This window comes from Marmota monax, unplaced genomic scaffold (assembly GCF_021218885.2).
Source record: "Marmota monax isolate L192 unplaced genomic scaffold, Marmota_monax_Labrador192_F-V1.1 WCK01_AAM20220418_F8-fsc00006, whole genome shotgun sequence".
NCBI classification, from domain to species: Eukaryota; Metazoa; Chordata; class Mammalia; order Rodentia; family Sciuridae; genus Marmota; species Marmota monax.
In genome coordinates this window covers 20,847,262-20,870,938 of record NW_026693712.1, presented here as the reverse complement: position 1 = coordinate 20,870,938, position 23,677 = coordinate 20,847,262, and the positions used below count along the sequence as shown (strand labels likewise).

General features: G+C 37.3%; 2 protein-coding genes across 11 annotated transcripts in view; both read left to right on the top strand.

The window, feature by feature from the left end:
* Apc (APC regulator of WNT signaling pathway) overlaps positions 1-19,975 on the top strand; it is a 138,765-nt gene extending 118,790 nt beyond the window's left edge. For all 9 annotated transcript variants that reach the window (XM_046460133.2, XM_046460140.2, XM_058584312.1 and 6 more), the window contains 4 exons: positions 958-16,591; positions 17,187-17,262; positions 19,748-19,803; positions 19,904-19,975. In XM_046460133.2, coding sequence (XP_046316089.1) covers positions 958-7,531 — 6,574 coding nt within the window. In that variant the 3' untranslated portion in view covers positions 7,532-16,591; positions 17,187-17,262; positions 19,748-19,803; positions 19,904-19,975. The remainder of the gene's footprint in view (positions 1-957; positions 16,592-17,186; positions 17,263-19,747; positions 19,804-19,903) is intronic.
* On the top strand, positions 16,468-23,339 carry Srp19 (signal recognition particle 19). Of its 2 annotated transcripts, XR_009228304.1 has the most exons (6): positions 16,468-16,591; positions 17,187-17,262; positions 19,904-19,975; positions 20,068-20,179; positions 21,549-21,692; positions 22,796-22,927. XR_009228304.1 is itself a non-coding variant. In XM_046460132.2 (5 exons), exons 1-5 carry the CDS (start codon positions 16,551-16,553, stop codon positions 22,927-22,929), a joined length of 435 nt encoding a protein of 144 aa, XP_046316088.1. In that variant the 5' UTR covers positions 16,476-16,550; the 3' UTR covers positions 22,930-23,339. The 2 variants fall into 2 exon arrangements, 1 of the variants encoding a protein (XP_046316088.1); XM_046460132.2 differs by lacking the exon at positions 21,549-21,692 and having other exon boundaries at positions 16,476-16,591; positions 22,796-23,339.
* Positions 23,340-23,677: the final 338 nt, after the last annotated feature.

Here is a 23,677-nt window from a genome sequence, read left to right as displayed (position 1 = left end):
TTTAATAGAAGAGCCTACAAGAATATAAACATCTTTTTATTTAAGTTTTTGATGTAAAACTTCAAGCTTTTTATATTCCTTCCTGCTACGCAAAAAGTATTTCGTAAACTCAGTAAGTACTCAGTTGACTACTGGACTATTGAGAAAAGACCACCACATTAAAGTTTATTGTGCTCCCTTGCCAGTCTATTTTAAGGCCTACTAAAGCTGAATATGCTGTCAATGAACTTCAGTTTTCCATGCATTAAACTAGCTATTGCTCTTTCAAGTCTCAGAGTTCATTATGCTGATTCTTAGCCCTTGTATTTACATGCTTTAAATATTTTGAAAACCTTTACTTCACATTATTTTTCAAAATAATGACAATACACACAATCTGCCAAAGAGTACTTGTAAGAAAGATAACATGTCAGAAAATTAAACTGGAGACATAGAGATTACTCTAGAAAGTAGGTTTACTGATATGTACATAAAGTATGCTCCCTGACTACATAAAAAATGTATCAGTTCTGTTTACCTCTTCCAAGATATTAGTAGTCAACATTGTGGCTTGCATATGTAGGCTAAATTACCACAAAGTTCCTGTTCAGTTTAAGATTTCATGATATATTTATGATACTTAAATTGTAAAACTGTCACCATATGAAAAGAATAAATGTATTTGGTACCTGCCCCCCCCCCCCGCAAGAGTATTTTAAGCTATTGGATCAGAATAGGAAATGTAGAATAGATAGAAAATCACATTTTCACTTCTTTTGATCTGACAGATGAGTATTTTTAATCAATAAACATTGAATGAACTAAGAACAAAAGATGTGAATGCTTGAAATTTATAGAATAATTGGTATAATTTTAACATGCCTACTATTAACTTTTAGTAAAATTATCTTTAGATTTACTTGTTTTCTATCTTACAGATTTTTTTTTTCACTCTGTAATTTCTTATTTTTATTCCAGGCAAATCCTAAGAGAGAACAACTGCCTACAAACTTTGTTACAACACTTGAAATCTCACAGTTTGACAATAGTCAGTAATGCATGTGGAACTTTGTGGAATCTCTCGGCAAGAAATCCTAAAGACCAGGAAGCATTATGGGATATGGGGGCTGTTAGCATGCTCAAGAATCTCATTCATTCAAAGCACAAAATGATTGCTATGGGAAGTGCTGCAGCTTTAAGGAATCTCATGGCAAATCGACCTGCAAAATATAAGGACGCCAATATTATGTCTCCTGGTTCAAGCTTGCCATCTCTTCATGTTAGGAAACAGAAAGCCCTAGAAGCAGAATTAGATGCTCAGCATTTATCTGAAACTTTTGACAATATTGACAATTTAAGTCCTAAGGCATCTCATCGTAGTAAGCAAAGACACAAGCAAAATCTTTATGGTGACTACGTTTTCGACACCAATCGACATGATGATAATAGATCAGACAATTTTAATACAGGAAATATGACTGTTCTTTCACCATATTTGAATACTACAGTATTGCCCAGCTCCTCTTCATCAAGGGGGAGTTTAGATAGTTCTCGTTCTGAAAAAGATAGAAGTTTGGAGAGGGAGCGAGGAATTGGCCTAAGCAGCTACCACCCAACTACAGAAAATCCAGGAACCTCTTCAAAGCGAGGTTTGCCAATCTCAACCACTGCAGCCCAAATTGCCAAAGTCATGGAAGAAGTATCAGCCATTCATACCTCCCAGGAAGACAGAAGTTCTGGTTCTACCACCGAATTACATTGTGTGACAGATGAAAGGAATGCAATAAGAAGAAGTTCCACTGCCCACACACATTCAAACACATACAATTTTACTAAGTCAGAAAATTCAAATAGGACATGCTCTATGCCTTATGCTAAATTGGAATATAAAAGATCTTCAAATGATAGTTTAAATAGTGTTAGTAGTAGTGATGGTTATGGTAAAAGAGGTCAAATGAAACCTTCAGTTGAATCCTATTCTGAAGATGATGAAAGTAAATTTTGCAGTTACGGTCAGTATCCAGCTGACCTAGCCCATAAAATACATAGTGCAAATCATATGGATGATAATGATGGAGAACTGGATACACCAATAAATTATAGTCTTAAATATTCAGATGAGCAATTGAACTCTGGAAGGCAAAGTCCTTCACAGAATGAAAGATGGGCAAGACCAAAACACATAATAGAAGATGAAATAAAACAAAATGAGCAGAGACAATCAAGGAGTCAAAATACCACTTACCCTGTATATACTGAGAGTACTGATGATAAACACCTTAAGTTCCAGCCACATTTTGGACAGCAAGAATGTGTTTCCCCATATAGGTCAAGGGGAACCAATGGTTCAGAAACAAATCGAGTGGGTTCTGGTCATGGAATTAATCAAAATGTAAACCAGTCTTTGTGTCAGGAAGATGACTATGAAGATGATAAGCCAACCAACTATAGTGAACGCTACTCTGAAGAAGAACAGCATGAGGAAGAGGAGAGGCCAACAAATTATAGCATAAAGTATAATGAAGAAAAGCATCATGTGGATCAGCCTATTGATTATAGTTTAAAATATGCCACTGACATTTCTTCCTCACAGAAACCATCATTTCCATTTTCAAAGAGTTCATCTGCACAAAACACTAAAACTGAACACATCTCTTCAAACAGTGAGAAGGCATCCACACCTTCATCGAATGCAAAGAGGCAAACTCAGTTACATCCAAGTTCAGCACAGAATAGAAACGGTCAGGCTCAAAAAACTACCACTTGCAAAGTTCCCTCTATCAACCAAGAAACAATTCAGACTTACTGTGTAGAAGACACCCCAATATGTTTTTCAAGGTGCAGTTCATTGTCATCTTTGTCATCAGCTGAAGATGAAATAGGATGTGATCAGACAACACAGGAAGCAGATTCTTCTAATACTCTGCAAATAGCAGAAATAAAAGAGAACAATGTAACTAGATCAACTGAAGATCCTGTAAGTGAAGTTCCAACAGTATCACAGCATGTTAGAACCAAACCCAGTCGACTCCAAGCTTCCAGTCTATCTTCAGAATCAACCAGACACAAAGCTGTTGAATTTTCTTCAGGGGCCAAGTCTCCCTCCAAAAGTGGTGCTCAGACACCCAAAAGTCCACCAGAGCACTATGTTCAGGAGACTCCACTCATGTTTAGCAGATGTACTTCTGTCAGTTCACTTGATAGTTTCGAGAGTCGTTCCATTGCCAGCTCTGTTCAGAGTGAACCATGCAGTGGAATGGTAAGTGGCATTATAAGCCCCAGTGACCTTCCAGATAGCCCTGGACAAACCATGCCACCAAGCAGAAGTAAAACCCCTCCACCACCTCCTCAGACAGTTCAAACCAAGCGAGAGGTACCTAAAAATAAAGTACCCACTACTGAAAAAAGAGAGAGTGGACCTAAGCAAGCTGCTGTAAATGCTGCAGTTCAGAGGGTCCAGGTTCTTCCAGATGCTGATACTTTGTTACATTTTGCCACAGAGAGTACTCCAGATGGATTTTCTTGTTCATCTAGCCTGAGTGCCCTAAGCCTCGATGAACCATTTATACAGAAAGATGTAGAGCTAAGAATAATGCCTCCAGTTCACGAAAATGACAATGGGAATGAAACAGAACCAGAGCAGCCTGAAGAATCAAATGAAAACCAGGACAAAGAGGCAGAAAAACCTGTTGATTCTGAAAAAGATCTACTAGATGATTCAGATGATGATGATATTGAAATATTAGAAGAATGTATTATTTCTGCGATGCCAACAAAGTCATCACGCAAAGCCAAAAAGCTAGCCCAGACTGCTTCAAAATTACCTCCACCTGTGGCAAGGAAACCAAGTCAACTGCCTGTGTACAAACTTCTTCCATCACAAAACAGGTTACAGGCACAAAAGCATGTTAGTTTTACACCAGGAGATGACATGCCACGGGTGTATTGTGTAGAAGGGACACCTATAAACTTTTCCACAGCTACATCTCTAAGTGATCTTACAATAGAATCCCCTCCAAATGAGTTAGCTGCTGGAGAAGGGATTAGAGCAGGGGCACAGTCAGGTGAATTTGAAAAACGAGATACCATTCCTACAGAAGGCAGAAGTACAGATGAGGCTCAAAGAGGAAAAACCTCATCTGTAACTATGCCTGAATTGGATGACAGTAAAACAGAGGAAGGCGATATTCTTGCAGAATGCATTAATTCTGCTATGCCCAAAGGGAAAAGTCACAAGCCTTTCCGAGTTAAAAAGATAATGGACCAGGTCCAGCAAGCATCTGTGTCTTCATCTGGAACTAACAAAAATCAAATAGATAGTAAGAAAAAGAAGCCTACTTCACCAGTAAAACCTATGCCACAAAATACTGAGTATAGGACACGTGTGAAAAAGAACACAGACTCAAAGAATAACTTAAATGCTGAGCCAGCTTTCTCAGACAACAAAGATTCAAAGAAACAAAACTTGAAGACTAATTCCAAGGACTTCAATGATAAGCTACCAAATAATGAAGATCGAGTTAGAGGAAGTTTTACTTTTGATTCACCTCATCATTACACCCCTATTGAAGGAACTCCTTATTGTTTTTCACGAAATGATTCTTTAAGTTCTTTAGACTTTGATGATGATGATGTTGACCTTTCTAGGGAAAAGGCAGAATTAAGAAAGGGGAAAGACAGTAAGGATTCAGAAGCTAAAGTTACCAGCCTCACAGAACTAACATCAAGCCAACAATCATCTAATAAGTCACAAGCTGTTACAAAACATCCAGTAAGTCGAGGCCAGTCTAAACCCATACTACAGAAGCAACCCACTTTTCCTCAGTCATCCAAAGACATACCAGATAGAGGGGCAGCAACTGATGAAAAATTACAGAATTTTGCTATTGAAAATACACCAGTTTGCTTTTCTCGTAATTCCTCTCTGAGTTCTCTTAGTGACATTGACCAAGAAAACAACAATAACAAACAAAATGAACCTATTAAAGAGACTGTGCCACCTGCTTCACAAGGAGAACCAAGTAAACCCCAGGCATCAGGTTATGCTCCTAAATCATTTCATGTTGAGGATACTCCTGTTTGTTTCTCAAGAAACAGTTCTCTCAGTTCTCTTAGTATTGATTCTGAAGATGACCTGTTGCAGGAATGTATAAGTTCTGCAATGCCAAAAAAGAAAAGGCCTTCAAGACTCAAGGGTGATAATGAAAAACATAGTCCCAGAAATATGGGTGGCATATTAGCTGAAGATTTGACACTTGATTTGAAAGATATACAGAAACCAGATTCAGAGCATGGTTTATCCCCTGACTCAGAAAATTTTGATTGGAAAGCTATTCAAGAAGGTGCAAATTCCATAGTGAGTAGTTTGCATCAAGCTGCTGCTGCTGCATGTTTATCTAGACAAGCTTCATCTGATTCAGATTCCATTCTTTCACTGAAATCAGGAATCTCTCTGGGATCACCTTTTCATCTTACACCTGATCAAGAGGAAAAACCCTTCACAGGTAATAAAGGACCACGAATTCTCAAGCCTGGGGAGAAAAGTACATTGGAAACTAAAAAAATGGAATCTGAAAATAAAGGAATCAAAGGAGGAAAAAAAGTTTATAAAAGCTTGATTACTGGAAAAGTTCGATCTAATTCAGAAATTTCCAGCCAAATGAAACAGCCCCTTCAAACAAACATGCCTTCAATCTCTCGCGGTAGGACAATGATTCATATTCCGGGAGTTCGAAATAGCTCCTCAAGTACAAGCCCTGTTTCTAAAAAAGGCCCACCCCTTAAGACTCCAGCCTCCAAAAGCCCTAGTGAAGGTCAAGCAGCCACCACTTCCCCTAGAGGAGCCAAGCCATCAGTGAAATCAGAATTAAGCCCTGTTACCAGGCAGACTTCACAAATAGGGGGGTCAAATAAAGGGCCTTCTAGGTCAGGATCTAGAGATTCTACTCCTTCAAGACCTGCCCAGCAACCATTAACTAGACCTATGCAGTCTCCAGGGCGAAACTCAATTTCACCTGGTAGAAATGGAATATGTCCTCCTAACAAATTATCTCAACTAGCCAGAACATCATCCCCTAGTACTGCTTCAACTAAGTCTTCTGGCTCTGGGAAAATGTCATATACATCTCCAGGCAGACAGATGAGCCAACAAAACCTTACCAAACAAACAGGCTTATCCAAGAATACCAGTAGTATCCCAAGAAGTGAGTCTGCCTCCAAAGGACTAAACCAGATGAATAATAGCAATGGGTCCAGTAAAAAGGTAGAACTTTCTAGAATGTCTTCAACTAAATCAAGTGGAAGTGAATCTGATCGATCAGAGAGACCTGTATTAGTACGTCAGTCTACTTTCATCAAAGAAGCTCCAAGCCCAACCCTAAGGAGAAAATTGGAGGAATCTGCTTCATTTGAATCTCTTTCTCCATCTTCTAGACCAGATTCTCCCACTAGGTCTCAGGCACAAACACCAGTTTTAAGCCCTTCCCTTCCTGATATGTCTCTCTCCGCACATTCATCTGTTCAGACTGGTGGATGGCGAAAACTTCCACCCAATCTCAGTCCCACTATAGAATATAATGATGGAAGACCAGCAAAGCGTCATGATATAGCACGCTCCCATTCTGAAAGTCCTTCCAGACTTCCAATCAACAGATCAGGAACCTGGAAGCGTGAGCATAGCAAACATTCATCATCCCTTCCTCGAGTAAGCACTTGGAGAAGAACTGGAAGCTCGTCTTCAATTCTTTCTGCCTCATCAGAGTCCAGTGAAAAAGCAAAAAGTGAGGATGAAAAACATGTAAACTCTGTTTCAGGAACAAAACAAACTAAAGAAAACCAAGTATCCACAAAAGGAACATGGAGAAAAATGAAAGAAAGTGAAATTTCTCCCACAAATATTACTTCTCAGAACACTTCTTCGGGTGCTGCAAATGGTGCTGAATCAAAAACTCTAATTTATCAAATGGCACCTGCTGTTTCTAAAACAGAGGATGTTTGGGTGAGAATTGAGGACTGTCCCATTAACAACCCTAGATCTGGAAGATCTCCCACAGGTAATACTCCCCCAGTGATTGACAGTGTTTCAGAAAAGGGAAATCCAAATGTGAAAGATTTAAAGGATAATCAGGGAAAACAAAATGGGGGTAATGGCAGTGTCCCCGTGCACACCATGGGTTTGGAAAACCGCCTGAACTCCTTTATTCAGGTAGATGCCCCAGACCAAAAAGGAACTGAGACAAAACAGGGACAGAGTAATCCTGTTCCTGCAGCAGAGACTAGTGAAAGCTCTATAGCAGAGCGTACCCCTTTCAGTTCAAGCAGCTCAAGCAAACACAGTTCACCTAGTGGAACTGTTGCTGCCAGAGTGACTCCTTTTAATTACAACCCAAGTCCTAGGAAAAGCAGCGCAGATAGCACTTCAGCTCGCCCATCTCAGATCCCAACACCAGTGAATAACACCAAAAAACGAGACTCAAAAACTGACAGCACAGAATCCAGTGGAACTCAAAGTCCTAAGCGCCATTCTGGGTCTTACCTTGTGACATCTGTTTAAAAGAGCTGGAAGGACAAGACAAAACTAAAAAAATTAGGTGTTAATTACAACTGCTATATAGAAATTTTGTTCTAAATGAAAGTTTAAAGGATTGAAAGTTTTTGTAAATAGGTTTGATTCTTGTTAGAGGGTTTTTGTTCAGGAAGCCATATTTGATAGAGTATACTTTGTCTTCACTGGTCATATTTTGGGAGGCACTCTTAATAGGGAAAAAAGTGGTAAAGCCAAGTATATTTGTACAGTATGTTTTACATATATTTAAGTAGCATCCATCCCATCATACTTCAGTTATCGCTCGTCGTAAAATAATGAACACTACAGATAGAAAATATGATATATTGCTGTTATCAATCATTTCTAGATTATAAACTAATTAAACTTACATCAGGGAGAAATTGGTATTTATGCAAAAAAATTGTTTTAGTCCTGTGAGTCCATCTAACTTCATAATTAATCATGTGGCTGTGAAATTCACAGTAATATGGTTCCCAATGAATAAATTTACCCAGCCTGCTTTGCATTACTGCATGAATGAAATGACGGTTCAATTTCAGAAGTTATGATTAACAGTTCTGTGGTCACATGATGTGCATAGAGATAGCTACAGTGTAACAATTTACACTATTTTGTGCTCAAAAAAAAATCTGTGTAACTGTAAAACATTGAATGAAATTATTTTACCTGAACTAGATTTTATCTGAAAGTAGGTAGAATTTTTGCTATGCTGTAACTGTTGTACATTCTGGTATTTGAGGTGAGATGGCTGCTCTTTTATTAATGAGACATGAATTGTGTCTCAACAGAAACTAAATGAACATTTCAGAATAAATTATTGCTGTATGTAAACTATTACTGAAATTGGTATTTGTTTGAAGGGTCTTATTTCACATTTGTACTAATAATTGTCAAAAGGGCCTCTTTAAAAGCTTATATAAATTTTTTTCTTCAAATTCTATGCATTAAGAGTAAAATTTCTCCTACTGTAATAAAAACAATTGAAGAAGACTGTTGGCACTTAACCATTCCTAAATTTCAATTTTTCTTTATGTGATTAGCACTTCTTCAGTTTTCAATATTTTTCCACCCTTTTTCCCCCCCTTACTCCACTGGAACTCAGTTAAAACAGAGGCATATATATCAGTGTCTGCCTAGCACAGGTCTAGGCATTGAAATAACAGGACCACATAAGTATTCACTTTTTCTTAAAAGAATTCTATACTTGAAATTTTGATTATTCTTAGTACAAGTAGTTTCTTCCATGTTCTATAATGTAACTTGTCTTTCCTCCTCATCTTTTCCCTGTTGCTACTGGGTCTAACATGCAACACCTTATATCACCCTTCCTGTTAAGGCATATTTTCTACAGCCAAATATAATCAGTACTCTGCCATATTCAGAAAATACAAAATCACATGAAACTTTAAAAGTAGATACAATGCCATTAAGATACTCAAAAGAGGCCCTGGCATTGGGAAAAAGAAAAAAATCAGAGGAGTATTTAAATATCCTTACCTGTTGAGAAAAACTTTATTTTTGATGTGTACAGTTGGTTAGGGGGCTGGGGTGAAGTACCCACTTACTTATACTGACCTCAGGAGGAGCCCTCTTTCATGAAGGAAAATACACTGATAATAGCAAAGATAATTTACTTAATATATCTTCCCTGAGTTTGTTCTAAAAGATCAAAAGTGACTATGATGATAAATGCTCATATATTTGTTGAATAAATGAAAGGTTTATTTTTAATGATAAAATTCATGCACTCTGCATTTGGAGAAGATAAAGGATTTTTAGGCGTGGTGGGGCACTGGGAAGAGGTGACAGGGAGTATGCATACCTACCTGGTGCCCTTGAAATCACATCATTTAGTTAATTATCTAACTTGTGTTTTTACTTGTGTTTGTAACTTGCAGGTAATGAGGCTGTTTTTTTAAAAGCTAAAGTGCCAGAAAATTAAGTACCATGATTTGAACTAAAGCATATTACTCCAAAGCCCGTACTCTTTCCACTGCTCCACTTTATAAACACCTCAATTTATTTATCTTTGAAATCTATTTAAATTTTTTTCAAAACTTCTCTGAAATTGTTTATGAATAATATTCTATATTGTTCTCCAAGGCTGCCATAAACAATAGGGATACAATGTTTATCTAGGTCATATCTGGTTTTGTCTGAATTTTTGCATGCCAGTTTTTATAAACTACTTCCAAGTATTTTTGTGGGAAGAGATAAAAGTGTTAGTTAATTAGAATAAAGTTGCCTTTCAATTCAAGTTTTTTTTTTTTTTTTAAAAAGGTATTATTGTATTGGAAATGAAAGAAGAGTCCCTTCTACTTACAAAAAGACTGGAATTCCTGTGGGCAACATTACTGGGAGAAGAACCAATGCATGTTGTCCCTTGAGGAAAAGGTCACTGGATGAGAACCTCTAGTTAGAGATAATGGCTCTGAATGAGTAAAGGGGCAAATCACTTCTATTTTGAGACATTGGCAAGATGTTACCAAAACTGATAGCAAAGCTAAATACTCCAAGTTGATGCTGGGTTTAAGCCCAGTGTTGGGTTTAAGATAAGTCAGTAATTGTGATGGCTATTAAAAGGAAGGGATACGGGATTGACTGTGCCCTGTTTAACTGTGGACTGCAACAGAGAAATCCTAAGGCAGTGGTTTTTGAAACAAGGGTGCATTTGAATCTTAGTGCTTATGACACAGCCAGGTCACACCCTGGTAATTGGACTGAGTAGATTTAGAGTGGGCCCCAAGAATTTGCATTTTAACAAGTTCAAACATGCTGCTGGTGCTGCTGGTCCTGAGGACCACACTTTGGGAATTACTGCCCTCAGTTACCACAGTGAAGCTCCTTGAGTGATTGCCTTGGGCTCCAGATATTCAACAACTGAACTTTTAATCTACTAACAGATTCTCCTTTCTGTAGACCTAAGACTTGAATATTGAGCTGTTCAATATGTTATAACCCATCTCCCGATAAGAAACAAACTTACCAGACATGAATGAACAATTAATTTTTACTTTATTATGTCTGAAAGATCAGCTAATATTCCCTTTGAAACAATTATTGTAAAAGCCAAAGTATCTTAATTTGAAATGGCAATAAGATTAGAAGAGACTGGAAATGGGAACTTGGAGGTGAGGGAAGACTGGTTTCAGATGAAAGGAAAATGTATCCAGTTTATTAATATTTAATGAATGTGGTCAAATCAGTCTGATAATTGAGGATAAACTTTATAAATTACCAGGGCACTGGAAGTTAATGAGGGAAATAATGAAAGATATATGCTGTAAGGAGCAAATAGTACATATTTTTCTTGATTATGTATAATATGGATCATGTTACACAAAGTTAATTAAGTAAAATGATGAGTCCATTGCTGAGGGGAACCAGTTGCACTATATCTGAATTCATATAATCAGGTGGGGTTTCTTTTCATCTAAGAGAAAGAATGGAGTGCCAGCAATGCAAAAGTAAATTGCCCAGAGCTGAAGAAAGATTTGAGTAGTCAGATGGGTAAAATTTACCAAACAAAAATGATTTTTCAAAAGTCACTGTGGCTGAAATAGTATAATTTTTTTTTCATTTCCACTAACCATATTTCCCTAATATTACGCTGAGTTTAAAATACTACTTTGTAATGTTGAAGCCTATGGACTGTGGCTTCTGTATTACCCCAGGTTATTTTCCTTCTGTTCTCAATTCTGTGGTCTGTAAGTATATTCTGCTTTTTGTTAGGCCATTGATGCTTCTTTTAACCTGTATGTTCTATATGTATAATACTGTTCTTGGTGCTAAATATACTTTCTTTCCTCTGATATTCAGGGTAATTTTTTTTTCTACATTTATGACTGTTCACTTACTCTTAAAGTTATCTGTTACTTTTTTAATTGAAAATGTTCAATGTATAGTAGCAAAAGTGATCACTGAATATAAAACAACACTAGTGAGAAATGGCTATTGAAAGAAATGCCAGACATTACGTGCCCTACTTACACTACCTATTAGGATCCAAAGACTTGTTTGTTCTAGCTTTAAAAAAAAAAAAAAGGAAAAAAAAAAAAAGACTTGGCTAATCAATTTGAAATAAGTTGTCACAAAGAAAATTTCTGGTTGGTGGGAACTGAAAGCTCACATAGGCTGATTACTACAATTGACATCATGGAGCCTAATAGAAGAGGAAGCAGACAGAGGAAAAAGAGGAAATGGGAACAGATTGGTGGGGGCGGGGAGGCATATAAAGCAAGTAAGAGGCAAGTCAGGAGCCACCACAGTCCCTACAGGTTTTTTGCTTTGTTTTTGTTTTTCTTGGGGGGGAGGGGGGGAGTCCAGCCCTTTTTTAAATTTTGAGACAGGGTCTCCCAAGTTGCTTAATGCCTCGCTGGTTCTGAGGCTGGCTTTGAACTTGGCGATCCTGCTTCAGCCTTCCAAGTCACTGGGATTACATGCATGCACCACCATGCCTGGCAGTCCCTGCCGTTTCTGAGACCTAGTTCTACTTTTCCCCAAATGGGGGCACTTGTGAATAAAACTCAATTTGTTCCTGGAGTAACCTGAAACTAACAGAAACCCTCATTAGGTGTGTCTTTAGTTTTTAAATTTCTAGATAGAAGATAACTTTGTGTTTTTTTGTTTTGTTTACTTTTGGTGGTGATTTTGTTTGGAAGTAAGGATTGAACTCAAGGTCCACTGAGCTAGATCCTAGGCACCTTTTGCCCTTTTTGTTTTCTTATTGGGGGAGGGGGAGCAAGAGAGGGTCTCATTAAGTAGCTTAGTGCCTTGTTAAAGTAGCCTCAAAACTTGCAGACCTCCTGCCTCAGCTTCCCAAGTCACTGGAATTACAGATATGTGTCACCATGCCCAGAAAGAGGAAGATGTTCTAAAAACATTAGTGAGGAGAGAAATAGTTGCCTAAAAAAAAGATTAGCATCAGATTTCTACAACACCAAATGGCAAAGAAGAAAAACACCACAGAACAACATGCAGCATTCAGAAGCCCCCGAGTTCAATCCCTGGTACCCTACCCCTGCCAAAAAAAGAAAAAGTATAAATAATTGTGGTTACTCTGACAATGAATCTCAGTGTAAGTGTCCAGATAAACAAAAAATTAAATGCTTAATAATTTTAATGATTTTAAATTCAAGATTATTCCAACACAAATAGGGAAACAAGAGTTAGAAGGTAGGGAAGAGGTAAAAACATGCTAAATAAGTAATGTCAACAGATACTATGTTATTTTTAACTTGGAAGAACATGATTTTAATTTTTTTAATTTAGTGGAAACCCCAATGTTAAAAAAGAAGTTGGGCTGCGGTTGTGGCTCAGTGATAGAATGCTTGCCTAGCACATGTGAGGAACTGAGTTCAACCCTCAGAACCCCATAAAAATAAAGACGTTGTGTCCATCTACAACGAAAAAAAAATTTAAGTCAGTTTTTCCAGGTTTTAACTAGTAAATAAATCATTAAAATAACTAAAGATACTTGAATAAGATGCTAAAGAACAAAGGGGAATTGAGGAAGGGTTAATCAAAACAAAGCATAAAGTAGAGGAACAGTACCAAATAAATGTATTGATCACATATAATAAACACTATCGGGCTAGGGTTGTAGCTCAGCTTGCCTCGCACATGTGACGCGCTGGGCTCAATCCTCAATACCACGTGAAAATAAATAAAGATATTGTGTCCATCTACAGCTAAAAAAAAAAATGAAATACTGCATTACCAAACGATTTTTAAATGATCCCAAATGAATAAAACCAAACTTACACAGGCAAATGCAAAGAAGCCAGTTATGGCAGATATATGCCAAAACATAATTCTGAAGAAAAGGCATTAAATGCGATGAAGAAAACAAGATAAACATCAGTCATGAAGTAATCTTCAAGTGCCAAATAATATATCTCCAAATGAAGGGGAAAATTTAGACATACAAAGAGAAAATGAAGATTATCATGGGAACAGTGAGACTGTCAATGTTGGAAACAGGAATTAATCTGCACAAAAGAACAGTTACCTGGAACTTTAGCATCCTCTTGTAAGAGTGAATCCTGTTAAAGAAAAGTTCTCAGAAGGTACTTTCCTTTAGCTGAGGACCTTGATTTGGGGATCTATAAAGATAAACCTGGAATTTGGATAGGGGGATCTTAGTAAGTTTGCTTAAGAAAGGCAAGAATTTGAAATTCTTGGGGTGGTCCAGGAATTGGAGGCTGAGGAGAAGAGATGGAGAGAACAAAAGGAAAGAGAAACATAGCAACATTGTGTGAGTCCAAGGTCCCAGCTGGGGTAACATGGCCAGTGAAGACCCTGGCAGTGCAGTGACTACGATGATTTTAGAAAGAGATGTTTGCTATTTCAGTTGGCACCCTCATTCTTTTGTCCTTCCTAGTATTTATTCACTTGTTTTAAATTTTCAGACTAATCATTAAAATTAACTTCACTATCATTATCAGTAATTAAATCTAAGTATCAGTTTTCAGTATTTATCATTGTTTATATTTCGTGTCTTTGATTTTCTTTAGTTCTTTACATTAATTTAACTTGGCTGAAATATTTCCTGTTTTTTTTTTTTTTTCCAGAAAAGCTAAGTTAGGGATATGCTTTCTAATTCTACTCTTAGTTTAAAATTGCTTTTTTTTTTTTTTTTTTTTTTTTTGCCTTCACACAAAGTATAATTTTGGTCACAATTCTTTTTCCACAGAACTCTTAGCTTCTGATGTTTGCTACTGCTGAAATGTTTCAACACTGGTCTGGGTTTTTAAATTATATATAAACTTTTGTTTCCTATTTGTATGTTTATATGGTTTTAATATTTTTTAGTTTTGTAGTTGTAAATGGATAAAATGCCTTTGCTCATTTTTAAGCAGTGCTTCACATGCTAGGCAAGCACTCTGCCACTGAGCTAAAGCCCCCACCCCTGTTTACAGGGTTTTATTTTTATCTTTGCAAAAAAGAAATTTTAGTAAGTCTAGCTGTTTTCATTTTTTTTACCCACAACCTTGTCTTTTATTATTAAATACTTTTAATCTTAAGCCTTCAACAGATGTTTTATCTCTTATTATGGCTGTTCCTCCATCACTTTCTTTCTCTCACTTTGCAATATCACAAATCAAGCCTCTCTCCCTGAACAGTATTTCAGAAATAGTGTAGAGTTAAATACGAGAGTGGCATAGAAATGGCACTAAGTAGGGCTGGGGATGTGGCTCAAGAGGTAACGCGTTCGCCTGGCATGCGCGGGGGTGTTGGGTTCGATCCTCAGCGCCACATAAAATAAAATAACGATGTTGTGTCCACCGAAAACTGAAAAATGTTAAGAAAAATAAATGGCACTAAATAATATTAGCTCCATCATCTCTGACATTAATTCCCTTAATGTGTATAAACCCGAAAAAGTAACCACCAATACTGCCCTTTTGTCCCCAATTACTTAAATGGCTCTAAAAAAAACAATTCCATGGTAACCAGGTTACTGCATTAAACTTCAGACCATCTCCTTAATTTCTTGTGTGTGTGTGTGTGTGTGTGTGTGTGCGCGCGCACGCGCGCATATACAGAAAAAAAAACAAGAGAGCTCTATATATCTATATCACCTATAGATAGATACAGAGATATACAGAGAGGGAGAGAGACTGATGCCCTGAGCATCTATGCTCAGCCATTATTACTGCAAATGGGCAAATCCAACCTCACTGAGACTCAGCATTTGGGGAGATTTTTGTTTAGTTGGTTCTTTAGTCTTTTTTTTTTTTTAATCTATAAATAAAGTAAATGTCTTACCTGCCTGTTTCTTTGAAAAGTTCCATTGTAAATATGGAATAAACAGCCACTGCTAATATAGGAATGAAGGTATGTTTAGTTGAACAGAAATGCTGTGAAGTAATGCTTTGCAATTGAAAAGGTTAAAATATGTTATTCAATGACATATTAAGTAAACCAGACATTTGAAAAACAGCAGGTTCAAAACGATCGTTCACATTTTTAAAAAAAGGAAATTCCCCTGTGAAAGACACTGTCCTTACTCTAGAGGATTCCGTACAGATTTTGATAATAACTCATCTTTTACGCCTACCCAAATGATTTAGTTGCTTCTTCACACTATTATTTGTATAATGCAGTATATAAGTAACTGGCCCTGCTTCTTTGGATCTTTATTTTTTTGTTAAATCTACAGTACGACATTAAATTTGCACTATCCGTTTCTCCTTTTAATCCACCTTATGTCACTTTAATTCTAGGAGCCAGCTGGAACTCTTAAGAAAATGAAGGTAGTGTGTTCCTCTCCCTACACATCAACAAAGCATACAAAATCATGATTAATTTTAGTCTATAAGATGTCCTTCAGACGTTTTAAAAGGTGAATAGTAAAGTTTCTAACATACAGTACATTGAAACGCAACTGCCAAAAATTTTGCTAATTCCTTCACTTTAAAAAAGTTCAATCTTGGACTGGGGGTACAGCTCAGTTGGTAGAGTGCTTGCCTGGCATGCACAAGGGCCTGGGTTCAATACCTAGCACAAAGAAAAAAGAAAGAAAGAAAAGAAAAAAAAGTTCAATCTGAGGGAAGTAGGAGTGGAAACAAAATTAAACAAAAAAAAACATTTCCTTGCCTGCTCTAACTTGTATTTCCGCTTCATACTACACAGACTCCCATCAGCTTACAGCCTTCACCCACGGGCGAGCGTAAATAGTATCACCCAACTTTGGTGTGAAACGGGGAACGAGGAAATGTTTAATTAATTAATAAAAAATAAATGATAATCCACGCCCCTAAAGCACTCCAAAAGGAGAAAAATGGAAAGGAATCGTTTTCAGTCTTCTCGCGAGAAGAAAGGTTAACAAGCCACGTCAATCTAGACGTCACGGCTCCGAGTGACAGGTGCTGGAACAAACCGGCGTTGAAAAGCAGCGAACGCAGGGCCACTTTGGTGGGCCGGAGTTCCGCCGGAAGAGCGGGTGGTTTCGTAACTTCCGGCTGATTTTCTGTGGGCGGAGTCTGTGCAGTCTGTGGACATGGCTTGCGCCGCCTCACGGTCCCCGGCGGACCAAGACAGGTGAGTCCTGAGCTGGGGGCCAAAAAAAGGGGTAGGGGGCCTTGCTGCGATGCCGCAGATGCTGGGCCGCAATTCCCCACCCCCAGATCTTGAGAAGGACTTGGCCCCCTGCGCTCGACGTGAGCCTCAGACTTCACGTCGTCTTTCCCTGGCCGGGAAGCCTGCAGTACGAAGCTTTTCGCAGGGTCGCTAAATTCCCGAGCCTAGGTATCTCAGTCTTTGTATCAGAAAAAGAGGATTTGAGGTGCTACGAGGTCATGAGTTAGAATAACAAAGTTTTTAATACTCCCTACGCTGTGCTTTTGTTTAGAAAGCTGGACTCCACCCTCGGGAACTTTTGACGGGCAGCTTTGCTTAACGTTAACAGTTACCGTATCGGTTTTTGTTTTCGTTGTTGTTTTTAACCTTCTCTAACAATAGTGTTCTATTTTTCCATAAGGTAATGAATAGTTTTCTTTTTAAGTGAATTAAGTAAAAGGCAATTTAAATAAAAACTATTAATTAAGCAATTAATAGTGTAAATGTCCCTGCCACGAAGATGGTGACTGGAACACCGCTCTAGTTATAACAGCTGTGCTTCTTTCTTCTGTGTCAGGTTTATTTGTATCTATCCTGCTTATTTAAATAATAAGAAGACCATCGCGGAGGGAAGGAGGATCCCCATAAGTAAGGTGAGTGGTGACTGGTATCTAGGACAGGGAGGTTGTCCTAACGGGCCACAAAGGTTTCTTTTACTTCACTTCATTTCTTTAAGGCCTAAGGAGAACAGCAGCCAAGATTAGAGTGCTTTCCTTAATGTTGATGAAGCCGGAAAGACGCTGTTGCATAGGTTGAAGGGATTTTTGAAACAGTTCTTAATGAACCTGTGTTTGTAAAGAATAAAATGGGGTGGGGGAGTGTCTGTTTTAACCATAATTATGACAGTCTTCACCAAGAATTGAACCCAGGGGTGCTTAACCACTGAGCCACATCCCCAGCCCTCTATTTATTTTTTGAGACAGGTCTCTCTAAGTTGTTTATGGCCTCCCTCAGTTGTTGAGGCTGCAGTCTTCCTGCTTCAGGCTCCCTAGTGGCTGGGATTACAGGCATGTGCCACCCAGCTCTGCAGTTTAAAGAGGTAAATTTACTTTAGTACTTTTTAAAAGGGAAGAATCAGGTCCTGGGGATGTAGTCAGTGGTAGAGTGCTTGCAACAGGAAAAGGGGGGATTTTGGATAGGAAAACTCAAGTTTTCAGGTGGTCTGTTGGCTTCAGTTTGGAAATTGCCCAATGCCAAATTAAAGACATTCTTACTTGTTTTGTTTTGTTTTGTTGTTTGTAATATGGATTGAACCCAGGGGTGCTTTGCCACTGGTAAAAATTATTTTTTTAAGAAATTATTTTTAATTTTTGAGGCAGGGTGTTGCTTAGTTGCTAAGGCTGGCCTCAAACTTGGGATCCTCCTGCTTCAACCTCTCCAGTCACTGAAATTACAGGCCTGCACCACCATGCCCAGTGTGTCATAGTATATTTTTATTTTTATTTTGGGGGTGGGGACCAGGGATTAAACTCAAGGGCACTTGGCCACTGAGTGACATCCCTAGCTCTATTTTGCATTTTATTTAGAGACAGGGTCTCACTCAGTTGCTTAGTGCCTCACTTTTGCTGAGGCTGGCTTTGAACTCGTGATCCCCCTCCTGCCTCAGCCTCCCGAGCTGCTGGGATTACATGCCACTACTAGCCATATTCTACATTTAAAGAGTCATTTACATTGTATAATCTAATGGCAAGTTTAAGGCAAATTGGTCTGAAGCAATGAATTAAATATTTTTATATTATTTAATGTCTCTCATTTTGCTGCTTTTTCAGTGTGTAAAGTCTACTTTGCTGCCTCAGGTGAAAAGAGATACCAAAGCACTTGTTCTGGAATAATGCCCTGTCAAGCCACTGCGACAGATTCTGTCAGAAGAATGGCTGAATTTTTTAAACTTTATATATAACATATAAATTTAATAATTCAAGCAATTTTCACAATGGGAGTACATCTGGGTAACAAGCCCACAAATTTTAAAAACATTATCAGCTATAGGAAGATTTCTTATGTCTTTTCCCAGTCAGTGTCCCCTCCACATATGTTCTCTTATATAAGGATAACACTATCCTGATTTCCAGCACCGTACATTATACTTGCTTGTTCTTGAATTTTATATAAATAGGATTATTTGCTGTGTACTTTTATGTCTTCTTTTCACTGAACTTTAGGCTTATAAGATTGGTCCACATTTTTGAGTGTAGGTTTTTGTTTATTTTTTATGTTTTTTTGCTGGTGATTGAACCCAGTGCCTTGTGCATGCTTAAGCATGTGCTGTCCCCCTGAGCTAACCCCTAAACCCTTTGAGTGTAGTTTAATTCCCATTGCTCTATAACAGTTTCCCAACAACAACATCATTGACATTTTGAGTCAGATAATTCTTTATGTAGTGGTATGTCCTGTGCATTTTATAATGTTTAGCAACATCCCTGGCCTCTGCCAACTAGATGATAAATATCCATCTCTTCTAGTTATCACCAAGCATAGCCAAATGTCTGAAAAGTGGGGAGGAAAGTAAAATTCCCTTGCTGGAAACCACTACCAGCAGTATACTACATTCCTTTGTTCTCTTGATGGATTAATTAGGTTGTTTCTAATTTGGGGGCTATTACAAATAATGCTGTGAGCACTCTTGAGCTTGTCTTTGATGAACACATTTTTTTATTTCCATTGGGGGGGGGGAAATATACACACACACACACATACACATAGGATGAAATTTCAAGGCCATAGGGAAACATAAATTAAACTTTATTAGATACTGCTTCTTAAGTGGTTATATGTGTTCAACCAGTCAATATTCATTAAGCACCTACTATAGTCAAAGTACCAATCTAGATGTTAGAGAAAATACTGGTGAATAAAACAAAGTCATTGCCCTCGTTAAATTTATGTTCTGATTGGAAGAAAGACACACAAGTATGAATCAGTGTAATTCCCAGGGATTTTTAAAATTAAAATTGAAAACACTGTACCTAGTAAGAAAAGATAGGGTTTACGTAAATCTTTGTTTTGTTTTGTTGTAAATGGCCAGAGTGCCTTTATTTTATTTGTTTATTTTTATGTGGTGATGCGGATTGAACCCAGTGCCTCATACATGCTAGGCAAGTGCTCTGCCATTGAGCTACAGTCCCAGCTCCTAGGTACATGTTTTGATCATAGTATTTAAAGTGATTTATACAACTGTATAACAGTATTCTCTTAAAGCTAAGCTATTTAATGTTTTTGTTTTTAACTGTTCAGGCTGTTGAAAATCCTACAGCTACAGAGATTCAAGATGTATGCTCAGCAGTTGGACTTAATGTGTTTGTTGAGGTATGATGTGATTCTTCCTTCACTATTTTCTGTACTCATTGATATGATGACTTTCTTAAAAGCCTGTTTTTGTTTTGTTTTATTTACATTAGAAAAATAAAATGTACTCTAGAGAATGGAATCGTGATGTTCAATACAGAGGCAGAGTCCGGGTCCAGCTCAGACAGGAAGACGGCAGCCTCTGTCTTGTACAGTTCCCATCACGTAAGCTTTTTTTAATGAATAAATAAACTTTAGGAATATGTTTTTCTTCTATGACACAACAGAGGTTCTAAAACTGACCTTTTGAAAGGTATAAATGAATTTACATTCTACATATTAATTTAGAGAAAAGACTATTGCTTATGGAAAGAGGTAAACAGTAGTTTTAATTTCTTTTAGGTTAAGAATCTCTGAGAATGTGATGAAACTTACTAATTATATGATGAGCATTTTATAAACTTCTAGAAGACTGTCATTGCTCCCAGATTAAAAGTATAAAGTTAGCCAGGTGTGGTAGCGCTTGCCTATAATCCCAGTAGCTCAGGAGGCTGAGGCAGGAAGAAAATCATGAGTTTAAAGCCAGCCTCAGCAAAAGCAAGGTGCTAAGCAACTCAGTGAGACCCTGTCTCTAAATAAAATGCAAAATAGGGCTGAGAATGTGGCTCAGTGGTTGAGTACCCCTGAGTTCAATCCCCGGTAAACACCCCACCCCACCCCCCGCAAAAAAAGTATAAAGTTAATAAATCAGTGAATGTTAGTTACTATTTCAGATCCTAGAGACCTCTGAAGTCTGTTAATAATAATTTCTCTTGTTAATAAATCTAAAGAACAACATTGAGTGAACAAAAATATGTTCATAGTACGGTACCACTTCGGTAAATTTAAAGATAAAAATTGCTATTTATTTAAGATGAATAGGTATATTATTTGTAGAAATGTTTTAAAAATGTACCTGAAAGCTGGGCGGGTTGGCGCATGCCTGTAATCCCAGCAGCTCAGGAGATTAAGTCAGAAGGATTGCCAGTTCAAACCCAGCCTCAGCAAAAGCAAGGCACTAAACAACTCAGTGAAACCCTGTTTCTAAATAAAACACAAAATAAGCTGGGGTTGTGGCTTGGTGGTTAAGTGCCCCTGAATTCAATCCCCAGTACCCCAAATAAACTGTACTGGAAAGACCCCACTTCTTTTTTTTTTTTTGTATTTTTTTTTTTTTAAGCAGTGGGGTGGGGGTGGGGAGTGGAGAGTTTAGGGAAGTCTTAGCATCATCTCTAATACTTTATTTGGGGTGGGGGGACAAAAAAATCAAAACAAAATTAGACACCAGTATAACAAACTATTAGTTCTGAGTATTGGTAAGGTAAGTGTTTATATGTTATTTATTTTTCTGAAATTTTGTTTTATTTTTAATTTTAAGAAATGAAACTATTTAATTTTTTTCCTTCAGTTTAATTAAACTCTTCTGTTTAATTCAACTAAAAACAATATGACAGGAAATTTGACAATGTGATTGTTTTTAGTCAAATTCAGATTGATTGGTTCTTTTTTTTTTTTTAAGAGAGAGAGAGACAATTTTTTAATATTTATTTTTTAGTTTTCGGTGGACACAACATCTTTGTTTGTATGTGGTGCTGAGGATCGAAACTGGGCCGCACGCATGCCAGGCGAGCGCGCTACGGCTTGAGCCACATCCCCAGCCCATTGATTGGTTCTTATATACCAAATTCCATCAGGATTGGTAGGTATTGTTATATATTAAGATTCTGACTCAGATGTGACAGATAATACATTCCAACATATTTTTTTCTTCTCTTTGACATTTTCTTATACTCTCTCAAAAGACCAAAAACAAGCAAAAAGAGCTTTTGATTTGAAAATGGAAGTAAGGGCTGGGGATGTGGCTCAAGCGATAGCGCGCTTGCCTGACATGTGCGGGGCGCTGGGTTCGATCCTCAGCACCACATAAAAATAAAAAATAAAGATGTTGTGTCTACCGAAAACTAAAAAATAAATATTAAAAAGTAAAAGGAAATAGAAGTAAAAATTGTGGTTGAAAAAAAGGTTGCTTCTTATTTCTAATTAGATAATAGTCACTAAAAAAGAGCAAAGCTGGGGAGCTTCGTTTATTGGAGTAGGGAAAGTAACTGGTTGGGGTGGGCATAGCAGGGGTGCATGTATGTATAGATTGTCTGGGCATATGAATAAGATCTGTTTAGCTTAATGACTTTTTTGTTGTTGTTAAAAGGCTGAGAGACCCTGTGTTTCAGAAGCTTAAGTTATAATGATAGTCTGACTCTTATTTTTAGTTTGTTGTATTTAGATATGTTCTTCATTGATCTTTCAGCCAATTACTAGAACCAAGATCATAATTTTTTTGTTTTTTGTTTTGTTTTGTTGGTTCTGGGGATTGAACCTAGGGGCACTTTACCACTGAGCTACATCTCCAGCCCTTTTAATTTTTTATTTTTATATTGAAACAGGGTCTCACTAAGTTTCTGAGGCTGGTCTCAAACTGGTAATCCTCTTGCCTCAGCCTCTCAGGTTGCTGGGATTGGGACTACAGATATGCATTATCACACCCAACAAAACAAAGAATTTTTGTTTCAAACTTAATGTTTTTATTTTACTTTGTTCACGTAAATATTTTTTTCTTGCTCTCAGTATTTTCTCCAGCAAAAGCACTGATTTGAGCAAGTTACTGTCTTTATGATCATTTGATTATTTAAAATGTCTTCCCATTTTCTTGATGTGGCAGTTTCTTAGACTTTACGATATTCAAGTTAATGATCTTTTATGTCTTATTTCTTAGATTATATACTAAACCTAACTTCTGGTTCCTAGGTAAATCAGTAATGTTGTATGCAGCAGAAATGATACCTAAGCTAAAAACAAGGACACAAAAAACAGGAGGTGGTGACCCAAGTCTTCAGCAAGGAGAGGGAAGTAAAAAAGGGAAAGGAAAGAAGAAGAAGTGATCTGGTATGAGCATCAAGTATGTGATCCTGCTATAAGAGACATGAATGAAGAAGACTTCTTTGTATCTGAGGGAAACAGCTTTTTGTTTTCATCATTTGACTGAACTGGGAACATTTATACCTCCCATCTTCATCATCAGAGTTGACAATGAAATAAATAAATCAGAAGTTTGCATCTAACATTTGTACAGTATAAAAGACAAGATATTTGTTGCTTTGGAGGTTTTGTTTTGTCTTTCAATTAAGAGGTTTTGTGGATAAAAGAATATTTTTAAATGGCAGTAGACTGTCTCATAAGTTACTTGAAATCCTGTTTGTCCTCTATGTCAGATAAATGTTTAATAAGATTTTAAATACACATTTTGTTCATCTTTTAAGTTAATGAAATAAAATTTTCAAACTGCCTATGACTTTTGCTTATGAAGCAATTAATGCCAGTAGAGGAGGCATTAAGAGAGTAAATAGGTAGTGTAAACTTGGACAATGCGACCCTACAAGAGAAGAAAATAGTAACTCTTCTTATAGGGGGAGATCAATGAACAGTCAGTCTGTAAATCATTCTTTTAATACTTTACAGTAATTGTTCAGTTTCTGGGGGTTTTGTTTGTTTGTTTGTTTATTTTTTCTGTAATATAGAAAGTCCTTAAGCTTTAAATTTGCTGATTTTATATTATCTTAAGGGCTGGGGTTATAGCTCAGTGGTAGAGCACCTGTCTTGCATGTGTGAGGCACTGGTTTTGATCCTCAG

What these genes read in the sequence shown, in the direction of transcription:
- Srp19 (XM_046460132.2), top strand. Translation starts at nt 16,551, where the DNA reads ATGGCTTGCGCCGCCTCACGGTCCCCGGCGGACCAAGACAG. An exon ending in GGAGGATCCCCATAAGTAAG is followed by an intron (nt 17,263 to 19,903) that starts GTGAGTGGTGAC and finishes TTAACTGTTCAG; the next exon opens with GCTGTTGAAAATCCTACAGC. An exon ending in GACTTAATGTGTTTGTTGAG is followed by an intron (nt 19,976 to 20,067) that starts GTATGATGTGAT and finishes TATTTACATTAG; the next exon opens with AAAAATAAAATGTACTCTAG.